This window comes from Panthera pardus, unplaced genomic scaffold (genome assembly GCF_024362965.1).
Source record: "Panthera pardus isolate Hobbes unplaced genomic scaffold, ASM2436296v1 HiC_scaffold_3, whole genome shotgun sequence".
Lineage (NCBI taxonomy): Eukaryota > Metazoa > Chordata > Mammalia > Carnivora > Felidae > Panthera > Panthera pardus.
In genome coordinates, this window is record NW_026526876.1 from 14,467,994 (window position 1) to 14,481,919 (window position 13,926).

Below are 13,926 nucleotides of genomic sequence, written 5' to 3' on the forward strand. Positions count from 1 at the left end.
CTCAACAGGCCCGGGTCCAGCCCCGGCTCAGCCCTGACCAGCTGACGGCTAGACCACACTGCTTCACCTCACAGAGGCCGCCCTGCCCGCCGGGGCCAGCCAGGGTCCCCTCGAGCAGTGGGCTGAGGGATAAGCAAGGTCAGGTGCACGGCTCTCAGCACACAGTGCCTGGCCCATGGCTGTCAAAGTTACTCACGACTACCAGCAGGCTGGAAAGCCCAGGTGGCCCACGGCCTGCCCCCCGCTGCCGAGGCAGAGCCAGAGACAGAGTGTGAGACACCTGACTTCACAGCCCCCTCCCCAGGTGGGGCCTGAAATCATGACTCCGGCTGCTGGGTTGACCCCAGCCCCCAGCAGACGGGTGCATCCAAGCCACTCCAGCCTGGGGCCAGCAAGGCCCCGGATTCCCAAGGGCAAGACAGGCCATGGCCTGACCTCCGCTCTGGACTGCAAAAGACGAGGCTTCCATAGGAGTAGCAGAGAGAATGGAAGGAGGGACAGACAACAGGCCTCTTTCACCAGAGAGTCTCCCAGGGCAGAGAGGGCTTGACCAGCCCCATGGGAGGCTCACACGGGTGCAGAGAGGCCCTGGGTGTACTTCACCTTGGGCAGCGGCCCTTCTGCCCCAACCTCTTCTTTTAAAAGTCCCACCAGAAACGGCAAGTCCACTCTGCCTCCGTGTGTGGCCCCGGGTGATGGCTGTGCCCTGCTGGACAGTATTCTAGCTCCAGGATGGGGGGCCCCCACCCCGTTCTCACCGCCAACTCCAACATCAAAACATCGATTTGTTTCCCAGCACAAACACCTATGACATCTTGGTTACAGGTGCCCTGGTTTGGTGATCTATTTATTACACGCGTCGTCACCTGCCACACGCCGACCCATGACTGTCCCTGGTATGGCTGGCCACAGGCAAACGTGGACGTCACATCCACAAACCATTACCAACTCAGAAGGAACAGGGGTCCTGGCTGTTGTCTGGAAACCTTCAATCAGAGAAACAAGAAGGCAACAAAGAAGGCGGGATGGGTCTCAAGGCTTGGAACGAAACACCAAAGCCTCGCTCAGGAAACACCGACACCCGATGGCCCCGGGGGAGGGGGAGGCGGAGGGGGACACCGTGACACTGGGCTGTGAGCCAGAACAAAACTCGGGAGAGCCCGACTCTGAACATGAAGCAGTTTCACGCAAACCCTACCGATTTATTTCACGCGTGTTTAACACAGGACTTTCTAAAAATCGTCCAATGGTTCTAAAAAACTACCTCCGTAAGTAAATCGTTAAAATCCCAACCACAAAGAAAGCACTGTGTTCTGATCGGCGGCCTTGTTTCCTCCTGGTGGCCCTCACCGGCCCCCGGCATCTCAGTTCGGGGTGTGAGTCCGGGGACGCGCGTCCAGACACCTCCTGCGCTCCGCCCCCCACGGCAGTGCCCTCAGACGCTCATCTCGTAGCCGAAGACCTCAAGACAGGCTCCACAGACCCCAGACGGGCCCCGAAGTGGGAAGGGGTGCCTGCAGGGACCTGGGACCACCCTGGACACCGGGTGCCTGCAGAAGGACTGATCCCGCTGGGTCACAGAGCCAGGGCAGGGACAGGCCAGGTGAGCCTCCACCCTGCTGGCCTGCAGGGGCCCAGGGGCCAGACGGGGGCTCCTGCGGTGCACGTCGGCAGGAGGAGCTGGAGACAGGAGAAGGCTCCTGTGGACAGTGTGGGCACGGACCCCCTGGCCCGTCCCCAAGGTCACCTCTTAGAGACGGGCCCGGTGTGGTTCCGGGCCCCCCCTCCCCACCCAGCCCCTCTCTTCACAGGCCCGTGGCCCCCTGCTGTGGGGACCAATGCCAAGGCCCAGGATGCCACAGGACCGACCGCTTCCCAGGCGGCACCCGGCATGCCTCGGGCCCTGAGAGAGACGGACACGTTGTGCTTGGGGCCACAGACCTGCCACAGCTTCTAGGACCCACGAGACACCGAGCTGCTGCTCCGGGAGCAGCCGGAAGGGCAGACCGGGAGGGGCGCCCCAGAACCCGGCCTGTTCCTCCAAGCGCTGTGCTCACGTGCAGGCCCCAGTCAGGGCTCCACGCCGGTCCTGAGTCAGCACACCTGGGTCTCAGGGGAAGGCTGGCCTTACTGGGGAGCATGTCACTTGGAGACAAAAGGTTCTCTCTTTAGGAGAAGCCTAGGCACCCACCTCCCCTCGGGCCACTGTCCGGAGCCACCTGTGCCCACTGGGGCGGGGCCCCTCGAGCCCCCCACCCCCATCCCGGCAACGCAGCCCAGTCAGGGCCAGGAGCGGATCAGAGCCGGGGAGGCGGGTGCTGGCTCAGTCCATGCCGTCCGTCGCCACTACGGCTGCCATCGGACAGCAGCCTGGCACCGACCGCCCCACCAAAGGCGCCCCAGTGTTGTGTGTCCGGGGGACACGGTCTGCGCTACAATGGGGACACCTGCCCCACCCTGAGGCCCAAGTAGAGGGGCCAAGAAGGCAACGCGGGCAGGCCCTGGCTCAGTACACGCAGGAGGGAGGAAAGAGGCCCGGAGCCAGCCAGGCCAGCGGCCCAGGGCGCCCCGTGCTGGACCGACGGCTCAGGTGTCCTGACTGGAGGGTGACAGCACACAGCCCATGTCCAGGGCGCCATGCCAGGCTGAACGGGGACGAGTGGGCAGCGAGGCCAGCCGGGTCCGTGGCCCCCCAGTGCCCCCACGTCCCACGGTAACATCGCGGGGATCTCCTGAGCAGGACTGAGACCTGCAAACCCAGGAGGAGTGCGGCCCTCCTCCCCGAGCCCGGGAGGAGGGGACAAGGCCCTCTCTCTCAGCACCCAACCCTCCCACGAAAGGCAGCCTGTCCCAGGCAGCCCAGCCAGCACATCCATGCCAGGGGGGATGGCCCCGAGGGAGCGGCATCCAGAACCGCACGGCACCTGCGAGCGCCTCTCCCTGCTGATGGCACCCGAAAGCCCGGGGCCAGCGCCAGCCACCATTCCGACCTGAAGCCCCCGGCGCACAGCGGTCAGTCCCGTGAGCCAAGCCAACCTCCCGGACACAGGACGTGTGCTGGACGCCAGACCCACAGGGACAGCCCAGGCAAGACCCTCCCGAGCCAGCTCGGGACTCCACAGAACCCCAGGGCTGGGCCCCAGTGCCTCGAGGCCACCCCATTGTGTTCAGCGTCCGTGCCCCAGGCATCCAGCCAACGAGGAGCCTGTGCAGAGCCGACAGTCTCTGGGACGTGACTTAGGCACAAGAAGCTGCCACAGCCAGGCAGCTCCGAGGTCGGCACAACAGAGAAACTGCCCCTCACCAGCCGGCTACTCCAGACAGGGCGCGGGACGGTGGCAGGCCGGGACGTGCACCCCGCAGCACACCGGAGAGCAGTGATGGCGGGCGCTGCCACCCCCCCAGAAGACACCCCCCGACGGGGCACCCCCGGGAGTGCCTCTTAAGCAAACACGCCACACGCATACACACGCGTCCTCACGTTCACACACGCGCGCAGGCAAGCACGCACAAGCACACGCAAGCACACACAGCAGGCACTTCCATTGCCAGGGAAGCTGCCTATCACAGCCCAGCGGGCCTTCTCCGGCCGAGGGTCCACTGAGCTCCGTCCACGCCAGACCCCAGGCTTCCGATGGCAGCAATCACTCCAGCGTGATTGTCCAGCTGTGTGTGAGGGAAAGCGGGCCCGGGGTCAGCGGCACAAGGCTTCCCGGGGCTCCCCCGGGCACCCACCTGGAGGAGAATGTGGGACACAGCAGAGGGTAGTGGGCAGGGCCCGGGCAGCCGGGCCTCAATGGGAAAAGCCAGCCGCGGGCTCTCACCTGCCCAGGTCAGCTCCCTCCCACGAGCACCCAACACCCACCACCTTGCACCAGCCTTACCAACGGCACCAGCGGCAGCCAACCTGCCTGACTCCAGCTCCGGGAGCCCCAGGCTCACCCACCACCTTCACGAGGCAGCTGCGGCCGGGCCGGCTTCCCCACAACAGCTACACGGTGGGGACGACCAGACAGCCTCTAGTGACCGGCCGGGTCGTGTGGACCAAGGACCAGAAGCCTCAACACCATAAACAATCACATCCACGGCTTTCCTGGGAACTCGTCCTTCTCAGGCTGTCTCCCACCTTCCCACGTCCTCAGGACAAGCCACGGATGCCCCTATTCCTGGAGACGCTGCACAGCCTCTCCCCTCCAGGGTCACAAGGTCACCTGAGAGCCACGGCTGCTCCTGGCCTACCGGACGACGAGAACACCAACCTGACAGTCGCTCCCCAGAATCCCCAGGAACAGAGGCCAGCTGCTACAGAAGCCCCTTTCCCTACATCGGGTCATCAGAGGTCTCTCCCGAGAGGGCTGTAGTTGGGGCTTCATTCTGAGCACTTCGTGCTGGCCCCCGCCCCACTCTGTCCCTCACTCCAGGCAACCCCCCAGGGCTGCCCCCTTGGCCAGGTCTTCGACTCTGGGGTCTGCTGCCTGCACCCCCATCCCCTGAAGGACCCGGCCCAGTGCCTGTCGCCCTGCCCAGCCCCGAGGGTGAGTTCTCAGGGGACATCAAGAAGGCATTCTGCTGCTCTCCCCTTCAGCTTCCGTGAAATTCCCCGAGGACGCGGCTCCGGCAGAAGCTGGGCCACAGAGAAAAAGGTGAAAGTCTGTGTTGCTGGTTCTTCCAGGGAGGAGTGCGGTCTATTCTCACATTTTTAATCAGCAAGGCCAAGGACGAGTGTCCCCGCCGCTCCCGCCTCTGCCAAGGCAAACAGCACTCAGAGCTGGAGCTGAAAGGATGCAGGGCCAAAGCAAACAGCCGCGCTGCAGCGCAGGGGACACAGAGAGGGGCCACATCCCGGCCACCCTTCCGCAAGCCACCGACCCGGGAACGGGGGCAGCGCGGCCCCCAGCCGAAACAGAGGGCCAGCCGGGTCCACACGGGTGGCTCCAGCCGTGTCTCCGTGTGGGCTGCTGTCTGCCTGGCCGGCGTGCCCCCGCCGCCCCACCTGCACCGGCTCTGCTGCGGAGCCCCGAGCTCCCCAGCGACAGAACACAAAAGGGTAACACAGCACCGGCACTCGAGACTTGGCAGTCGGGCCACAGAGCCTCGGGAAGAGCACCGCCTACAACCCAACCCGCCTGGCCTGCGTTGCAGCGCGGGCCTGCTGTGAGGCCCGGAGCGGTCGCGGTCGCGGGGGGCACAAGCCCTGCTCTCACCAAAGCCGGCTGCGTCCAGCCCTGCAGATCCTGGGTCTCTCTCTGCCGCGCTTGCCCACGGGAGCTCATTAGTGAACTGAGCGACAGCACACGCCACAGACTTGCCTGTTGAATGTGCACCCCCAACCCTCCAGGCTGCTCCCGGGGGTTCACAGCCCTTGCCGTCATGCTGCCTGCAGAGCTCCAGGTAAATCACAGCTCCGCCTGGAAGCCGCTCGGCGGTGACTGCACGCCTCACCGCCCAGGCTGTGAGAGTTTTAGTGCGGATGATCGTGGGTTCCCCAGAGCGAAGCCAGGCCGTGCACCCCTCCCGATCCTCGCCATGGAAGTTCCTGTTTAATGGTTTCGTTGCAGAAGCAAGGAAAATAGGAAAGAGACCCTCTGCCCGGCACTTCCCTCCCCGCCCCCCCCCCTTCAAGAACGAGCACATGGTTACGGAACTAATGACTAATGACTTAACGAAGCTCCCTTCCCCGACAGCGTTTGCAGAGCAACACGACCAGAAACGTATGCCACACACTCCGTGACACCAAACACAAAACCCCAGAGGCTGTTCCTTTTCCGTGCCGAGTCCTCAGCCCTCTTCGACTCATGTTCACCAGCAGCTCCAACATGGCTCCAGAGCCGACTTACTCAATCCCGACCCGGCTTCAGCATTCCTGCCATGACCCAGCTCTAACTTGAAACCCTCCGTGAGAAGCCGCGTTACCGGACAGTCTGCCACCCTAAACCCAGCTGAAAGAAAAGGGGGCCACCTGGGAGGTCTCCCTCTGGCCGTCCAGAGCCTGAGCCAGCCTAAGGGGGAGGGCCTCACAGGCCACTGGCTAAGGAGGCACAGCCACAATTGTTAACACAATTGGGGGCCCTGCAATCCCATTTAGTGGCCGTGAACCAGCAGCCACGGCGTAAACACCTGAATCTCCCAGCCTACCACTTAACCTTCAGATACGGTTCTGAAATAAGCAGCCTCTGTAAGAGGATTGCTGTGGACGCCCGGGGCCGATTCTCCCTCTGGAGAAAATGCCCGCCTGGGACTGCACTGGGCCCTGAGCCCCTGGGAGCCTGGGTCTGTTTTACTGGGGGTGAGGGTCTAAACCGAGAAAACAGACGCTGGAGAAACAGAAACCCAAGGGCCTGTTAACCTCGACAAGGCACAAAATGACCAGGGAGGGGGCCTCCGAGGGGTCTTCCCGCGGGGCTCCGCGGACTCAGACGTGACAGCGACAGTGTGCAGAGGAGGACGCGAACCCCACTCTCCACACACATCAGAGGCAGGCGCGCCAGCCTCCTACACAATTAGTCTTCTCCTCCGCGGTTACATAAGATGATGGATTATCTGTCCACCCCTCCAACCTGCCCGCGCGCGACCTCCCACCTGGGGCCCCGTCCATCACTGCCCGAGAAGGAGTTGCGGAAGGGGAAAGCCTGTTGAGGAGAAAGTGCCCAAAGGCTTGCGTAACCTGGCTGGAGGGGCCACCACGGGGCCATCACGCCGTCCGGGGTGCAGGGCGACGCGCGGCGCGGCCCCTGGACCCCCGGCGGCCCCCGCCCCGCTCCACTCCGGTCCGAGGGGCCCCGTCCCCCGGGCGCCGGCGCGGACGCGCGCGGAAGGGGCGCGCGGGGGCGACGCAGGGCTGCCGGGGCGCGGGGCTCCTGAGCCCACCTGCGAACGAGCGGCTGGCGCCGGGTCCCCGCTGCCGCTCCGAGAAGACCCCCCAAGGGCCCAGGGGCCGCCCCGGTCGGGCCCGGGCGCGCGGACGGCGCGGGGCTCACCTTGTAGACATTTTCCGTGAGCCGGTGCATCTCCTCCGTGCGCGACAGCGACATGGTGCTGGTCCGGCGGCACCGCGGAGCGGAGCGGGGGCACGGGCGACGGCGGCGACGGAGGCGGGCGCGGCAGGAACGGGCGGGCAGCGCGCGAAGCCGGACCAGAAACGCGGCACCCCGCCGGCGGCCGCCTTTATAACCACCCAGGCCCCGCCCCCCGCAGGCTCCGCCCCCCGCACCCGGATCACCGCCCCCGGCCGCCCGCCCCCGCCCTGCCGCGCCGCTGCCAGGCAACCGGCAGGCCCCGCCCCCGCACCGCCCTTCCCATTGGTAGGTTCCGGAGATGGAGGAGGAGGCGGGGCCCGCGGGCCGGCTGAGGGCAGCAATTGGCCGGTAGCGCTGTCGATCGCGGGGGAGGAGGCGGAGGCGCGGCGCGGGCCTCGGCCCTGGGAACAGCCTGGGGGCCGGGCGACAGCCGGGCTGGGGGCGGGGCGGCGTGGGCCGGTGGCGCTGGAGGCGGAGAGCGGAAGGTGGGCGAGAGCGCGTGGGGGCGGCTCCTCGCTGAGTCGCGAGTCGGGGCGGCCCCTGGGCGCCGCTCCCTGCTAGTGGCGGGGGGCGCGGGCTCGCGCAGGGCGGGGGAGAGTCCCTGGGCAGCCGGCCGCGCGGGCGGAGTGAATGATGGGGAGAGGCCGGCACGCAGCCGCACGGTCCGGCCCGGACCCGGAGTTTTGGGAGGTAAGTCTGCGAGACGGCGGAGACTCGGGCCACGGGGAGGATGGGCCCTGGGGAGGATCCTGAGACGGAAGGATACTGGGGGGGTGGTACCTAACGGGGGGGGTGGACTCTGGGGAGGGCGCTGGGAAGGCTGGACCTTGGGAGGGGGTGGTGCTCTGCGGGAAGACCCTGGGAGGGGAGGACCCTGGAAGGGGTGAGCATGGGGGTGGGGTGGGCCCTGAGGAAAACCCTGGGGAGGGGCACCCTGGGGCTCGGGGAGGAGAACTTGCCAGGAAGATGGTAGAGGGGGCGGATGGGGGGTGGGGAGAGGACCCTGTGGAGAGGACGGCGGGGGACCCCCAGGGAAGGAGAGGACCCTGTGATGGCAGACGACCCTTGCTGGGGGCAGTTTCTTTGGGGAGGGAGGACCCTGTGGGTGGAGGAGAGCCTTCCTTGAAGGATCAAGGGGCCAGAGCTGCCTGGTTTTCCAGGGAGGTTCCACGGGGGAAGCTGACCAAGCTGGTGCACAGGGATCCCAGTACAGTTCCTTTGAAAAAATATTTATATAAATTAGAGTTGCATTTGGAGGAATTATTTGCTTTACGTTGTGAAACACCAGATCTGAGTGTTTCCTTATAACAAAGCCCTGACATTGTGCCAGCATCCCATCCAGGATGGTCACTCATACTTTCCCTTCAAGCCCAGGTGCCCAGGGAGACATAGCCCCACAAGACATCAGTCCGACAGACCGGGACTAAGACAAGTCCCGAAGTCACAGCCAGTCTACCAGGACCCAAGTGGACCGCATTCTGCTTCGTAGGATCATCCCGAAGAAAGGACAGCAACGTGTAGGACGAGGTTGCCTGCCCTCCTGTCTGCAAGCCTTCCGTCACAGGCAGATCCTTTTTGGTTGAATTTCCTTCCTGAAACCAGCTGTGGCTTCCTCTTCTTTATTTGTTGTTTGCAGAGTTTTAAAGTAGATTCCTGCGTTTATAGGTTTTGGGATTCTTTTGGTTGTAAGTGACAGAAAGCAATTCCAACCGGCTCTGACGACTGGGACATTTATCTGCTTGTGCGGCTGTGAAGTTAGGGTTGTCTCCTTCCCCTTCTTTCTCTTTCCTTCCCGGCCACCATGGTGTGGTGCACGCTTGCATCCCGCTGGCCCTAGGACCAGCGTCTGTTGAACTGACCGGGGTCAGGGGCTGAGGTGGAGCTGGGTGGGGGCGGGGTAGAGCTGGCTGCTGCTTGCCCAAAGGGAAGTGACGTGGTTGGGGTCAGAAGAATGACAGGTGGAAGCCGGCAGGAAAACCGGGGAGGGGGTGGGGAGGGGTATAGTCTGGAGAGTCCTGGGCTGGCCGCTCCCCTCGGTCTCAAGACAGTGGAGGGAGGAGAGAGTCCTCTCCTGAGAAGCATCTGTAGTCCTAAGCACCGCTCCACTCTCTGGAAGGTTCTGCCCTTGACTATCGTTCTCCTGCCCAAGGGCATGCTCCCCTTTGGTAGCAGCTGAGGTAGGGGAGCCACTCCGAGCCTGGCCTGCCTTCCAGCAGCCATCCTGGGCCTCTCCCTCTCCCTGGCAGCTGGGCAGGAGGTGAGCGGTGGGGGAGGGGCGCTGTCAGCACCCTGCCACAAGTGGAACTGAGCGAGCCTCTCGTGGAGTGTCACCCAGAAAGCGAACGGGGCTGATGGCAGGCACAGAGTGAGATGCGGGCGAGGCTGTCCTATTAAGACCTGGAGACCTGGACCCGGCCTGGCGGCCTCTCCGAGCCACCAGACTCCAGAAAGGTCTCCAGCATAGGCGTGCTCAGTCCTTCAGCTGTGAGGAGGGGTCTTAGCCCCCCACCCCCACCCCGCCAGGAGACCACCAGTGTTCTCTGGGGGTTTTCTTACTTGTGTGGAAGCTCTTTCACGTGGTGATGGTGTCTGGGGCCGGGGCTGAGGACCAAGGGTAAGGTCCTAGGGCCTGAGTGGTGGACGAGACGAGATGGTGGGCGGGGTACTGACAGGTCAGCAGCAGCACCAGCTCCCAGGACTTAGGGGGCCACCCTTGTCTTGGCACCTCTTTCTTTTGGAAGTGTTCAGGGCCCTTTATAAACCCCACCTTGTTCCTTCTCCTTAACTCAGAGTGTGTTGGGGGCTGTGGGATCCAGCCCCTGGCCCGGGGGTTGGCACTCGGGGCAGCTGGGAAATCATCACCCCGACTTGGGGTCCGGCCCACCCCCTCCAACACCGGCCAGAGCAAGGCATTGTCACGATGGAGAAGTCCGAGAGGACCAGCGCCAGCCAAGATGGGTGGTCCCAGCACCCCCGGAACAGGGTGGTGGTCTTCCTGCACTTGGGGCAGGGCTGAGGGGCAGCTGGTGTCCCCGAGGAAGCAGGTGCACTGGCACTCTGTTTCCCTGTCACTTCTGATCGTTGGTCCTCACCTCTGCGGTCTGCGCCACCAGGGAGGCGTGTAGCCATGGGGATCTTCAGCACGTAGCTCTGAACCAGAGGGCCCTCCCCCCGCCCCAGCCCCGCACACCGGCACCGGGCCCTCGTGCATGCCGGGTGCCGGGCTGCAGTCAGAGGCGAGAACCTGACCGTGTGGTGCTGTGGACGCCGACTCCGGCTCAGCAGACCCCAGCCTGGGCGGCCCAGGAGACAAGGCTGCAGGCAGGGAGAATAAAAGTGCGTCTCTTCATCAGCTTATTTTTAGGCGTGTTATATAAGTGGTTCCATCTCAGCGTCACGTAGGGAGGGGGGTCTCAGATTTAATTACAGGATGACAGCCTTTGCTTTTCAAGCAAGCTGTTCTCCTGGCAGGCAGGCACAAGGATTTGTGAATTTTTGCTAAACAGAAGGAGCCCTTTCTGAGGTGGCCGCCCAGCAAAACTTTGAAGGGTTTTCGCCACCATCTCTCTGTCCAGCCTAACCTGGTTTTGGCTGGGCTTGGCCTACGGGGTGGCCATTTGTCTCGGATCACAGGGACATCTGCGCTTGGCAAGGGGGCTGTTTCTCTCTCCCTCCGCCTCCCCCTTCCTCCCCGCTCTCGGAGAAGGAGCCACCCAATCCAGACTTCTCTTCCTTTTTTTCCTTCCTGGATTCAAGCACTTGTAATCAGTAACCAGAAAGTTCCAGAGCAGGAAGGACAGGCATCCCTAGCAGGACCTCATCTTTCCTGTCTGCCCTGGCCTACACCACTGACACCCCCCCCCCCCACCCCTCCAGCCTCCCGTCCGTGCCAAGTGCCCCTGGTGATTGGCCTGGGCCATGTCACCAGCACAACTGTCCGAATCGTGTCCAGAGGACTGTTTTCTGGTTCCTGGCCAGGCCCACACGCTTTGTGACTGTCAGCAGTATCAGCAAGAAAGCTGGAGCTGCCCGGAGCGGGAAGCTCACAGGCTCGGGGGAGTCCTGCCTGCCGCCAGCAGGAAGGTCACCTCAGCGGCCTCCGGCACACCGTGGCTTTGTCCGGCACAAAAGGAGAGCCGTGTTTCCTGCCACTGGGTGAGGCCTGACCTCTCCCAGCTGGGTGTGCTGTTGAAGGAGTGGACGCAGAGGACAGGAAGGGTCGGTACCGGGAGCCAGTCACTGAGACGGCCCGGCGGGGCTTGGGCACTGCCATAGCCTCTTCCAGCCCCACCTGGGTGGAGGTGGGCCGTGGCAGCTGCCGCAGAACATGGGGATGATTCAGGGTGCAGACAGCAGGAAAGCACCAAGGGGCGCCTGGGTGGCTCAGTCGGTTAAGCGTCCGACTTCGGCTCAGGTCGTGATCTCATGGCTCATGAGTTCGAGTCCCGAGTGGGCTCTGTGCTGACAGCTCAGAGTCTGGAACCTGCTTCGGACTCTGTGTGTCCTTCTTGATCTGCCCCTCCCCTGCTCATGTTCTGTCTCTCTCTGTCTGTCTCAAAACTAAATAAAAACATTAAAAAAAAAAAAGAGGAAGAGGAAGAAGGAAAGCACTGAGAACTGTGTCTGGCATGTGGCAAGCCCTTAAATGTTCTAGAGATTATCGTTGGTAGCCCTTAGACGGACATTTCTAGAAAGCACCAGCTGTCATGTAGAAAGGCACATGAGAAGCCGTCTCAAGAAGTCTCCCCGGCCCTTAAGTGTGTGCCATGCAGGGCCACCTCCCTCTCGAGAGCACAGGAGGAGGGAGAAGGAGCTTTACCGGGAGACAGACAGGCAGGCCAGGTCGCAGCTGCAGTTGGGCATCGCGGTGATCACGCGTGGCCCTTCAGCTCTGTGGTCTACTTCCCGGAACCCTGTCACCCCCGTGTAACCTCCAGACACATCCCAACGGAGGGACGGCCCCAGCAGCCCCAGAACTGCCCGGCCACGGGAAACCAGGGACGTGAGACACGGCTCAGCCCAGAGGCCCCAGGGGAGACGTGACGATGGGGCAACAGGAAGACCAAGGACACCTGAGCAGAGTATGGACTTTGGTTGACAGCAGCGAACCCATAGGAGTTTGTGATTATTGACACACTCCGTGTGCCGACGGGAGGTGTTGGCGGGAAACAGGCGAAGGGGGGGGAGGGGGACGGGATCTTTGCAGTAATTATATAAATTGAAAACCGTCCGGAAATTAAAAGTTTATTAAAAGGGGGGGTGCACCAGCCCCTACCTGGCCTGTATCTCACCTGAGACCCCGGCCTCTGTGGGAACAGCAGGTGGAGCCGTCGTCCCTCCCCTCCCCTCCCCTCCCCTCCCCTTCCCTCCCCTCCCCTCCCCTCCCCTCCCCGGAGCCTGGTCTGTGGACAGCAGCTCGTGCAGGAGGCCGGCGCAGGGCCCCAGTGTGTGGCCCTACATGGCCGGGACAGGCCAGGGCCAAGGCCAGGAAGGGGTGAGCCCGGGCTGACCTGCCACTCCAGGTGAGGGCTGTCCCCTCCTCCCCCCTAGTTGGTTACCTAGATTTGCTCTTTTCCCCAAACCTGCTCATCCTTGACCTGCACACAGTTTAAAGGCTTTCTTCTCTGTGACTAAAATATTGCCCCTGGACAGGACAGATTCCTCGTGGGCCTGCAGGGATCTGTGCCGTTACCTTGTCTGTCCCGGGAGGGAGCACGGGGTACGTGCCCTTGAGGGGGGTGTGAGTGAGCTGGGCTCTCTCCAGGCTGCCCTGCACAGACGGAGCACAGACGGAGACGGAGGAGGGCAGGACAGGCTCAGGTGTGGCTTCGGGCCCCTCCTGGCCCCCTAGAAAGGCAGCCTAGAATGTTCTCCGTTCTCCGCTTCCCCCAGCTTCCCTCCTGGCCAGACCTGGAGGGGCTGGAGGGGGGTGTGGGGGAGCCAGGAGGTGCCGGCCCTGAGGCAGGGCTGGGTGGGAGAGGTTCCCCAGCAACCGGCGGCCCCTTTACATAATCACTGCGCCTCGGCGTGACTCCAGGGGCCGTGGGAGGCAGCGCGGGGGTGAGTGCCGGGGCGCGAAGAGGCTCAGAGTTTCTCTGGGGGCTCCTCCCCCCTGCAGCTTAGCGTCATTTCGCGTCTGCCAGCTCGGTCACCCACCTGCTGATTAGAATACGTTAACTGACAATGCAGATTTAAATAGCCCAGGCAGGTGATGCGGGCACCCCCATACCTGGGCCTCCCCAGGCCAGGTGAGGCGGGAGGGCTGGTGGGGGGGTCGCCTGAGCCGACGAAGGGACAGGGGCAGGGAGACCCACGCCCCATCGGGCACACCCAGCTTTGGTGCGGCCCTCCAGCCGGTGAGCGGGACCCTGAGGTTCCCGCGCCTCCGTCAGAAGATTAGCGGTGAGGAGGCCCCGGGCACACACGGCCACGGCTGGTCACTCCGCTGCCCCGGGGGGCACAGGGAAGACGCTGGCGTCACACGCACTTGCTGCCTCTCTGTCCGGAGACACAATCTTGGTGTTCCTCTCTCTGCTTCTCAACGGACTTACGCTGGCCGGACAGTGATCTGGAAGGTGTTTTGGAGCAGAGAGGAGGGGACGTGTTCTCTGGAGTCTGGACTTGGAGGACGGCCTGGAAAGCGGGGCCTTGCCTGTCCCCAGCCCCCCGGCGCCGCCAGGAGACTGCAGACGGCGCTGCCTGGCGCACAGATGGCCCCCCGCCCAGGGCCTCTGCTTCTAATTTCGGCTGCCGGAGGCTCCGAGCACTCTTTTTTTATTCCGTGTTTATTTAAAGCCGGATTTTAAAATGTTGCCTTCAGCCCTGAAATCTGACTTTTTCTTCTCACTGCAGATCCTGAACCCACCGGGGGCGGGGGGTGCGTTAAAGCCCACTCGGGCTGGGCCGGCAG

The 13,926-nt window shown here is 63.6% G+C and overlaps 1 protein-coding gene and 1 long non-coding RNA gene across 4 annotated transcripts in view; one reads left to right on the forward strand and one right to left on the reverse strand.

The window, feature by feature from the left end:
* BAIAP2 (BAR/IMD domain containing adaptor protein 2) overlaps positions 1–7,145 on the reverse strand; it is a 62,938-nt gene extending 55,793 nt beyond the window's left edge. For all 3 annotated transcript variants that reach the window (XM_019465964.2, XM_019465968.2, XM_019465967.2), the window contains exon 1: positions 6,978–7,145. In XM_019465964.2, coding sequence (XP_019321509.1) covers positions 6,978–7,031 — 54 coding nt within the window. In that variant the 5' untranslated portion in view covers positions 7,032–7,145. The remainder of the gene's footprint in view (positions 1–6,977) is intronic.
* A 140-nt stretch (positions 7,146–7,285) lies between these two features.
* On the forward strand, positions 7,286–8,730 carry LOC109276798 (uncharacterized). The gene is made up of 2 exons (XR_002084842.2): positions 7,286–7,706; positions 8,386–8,730. It is a non-coding gene; the product is annotated as an uncharacterized LOC109276798 (long non-coding RNA).
* Positions 8,731–13,926: the final 5,196 nt, after the last annotated feature.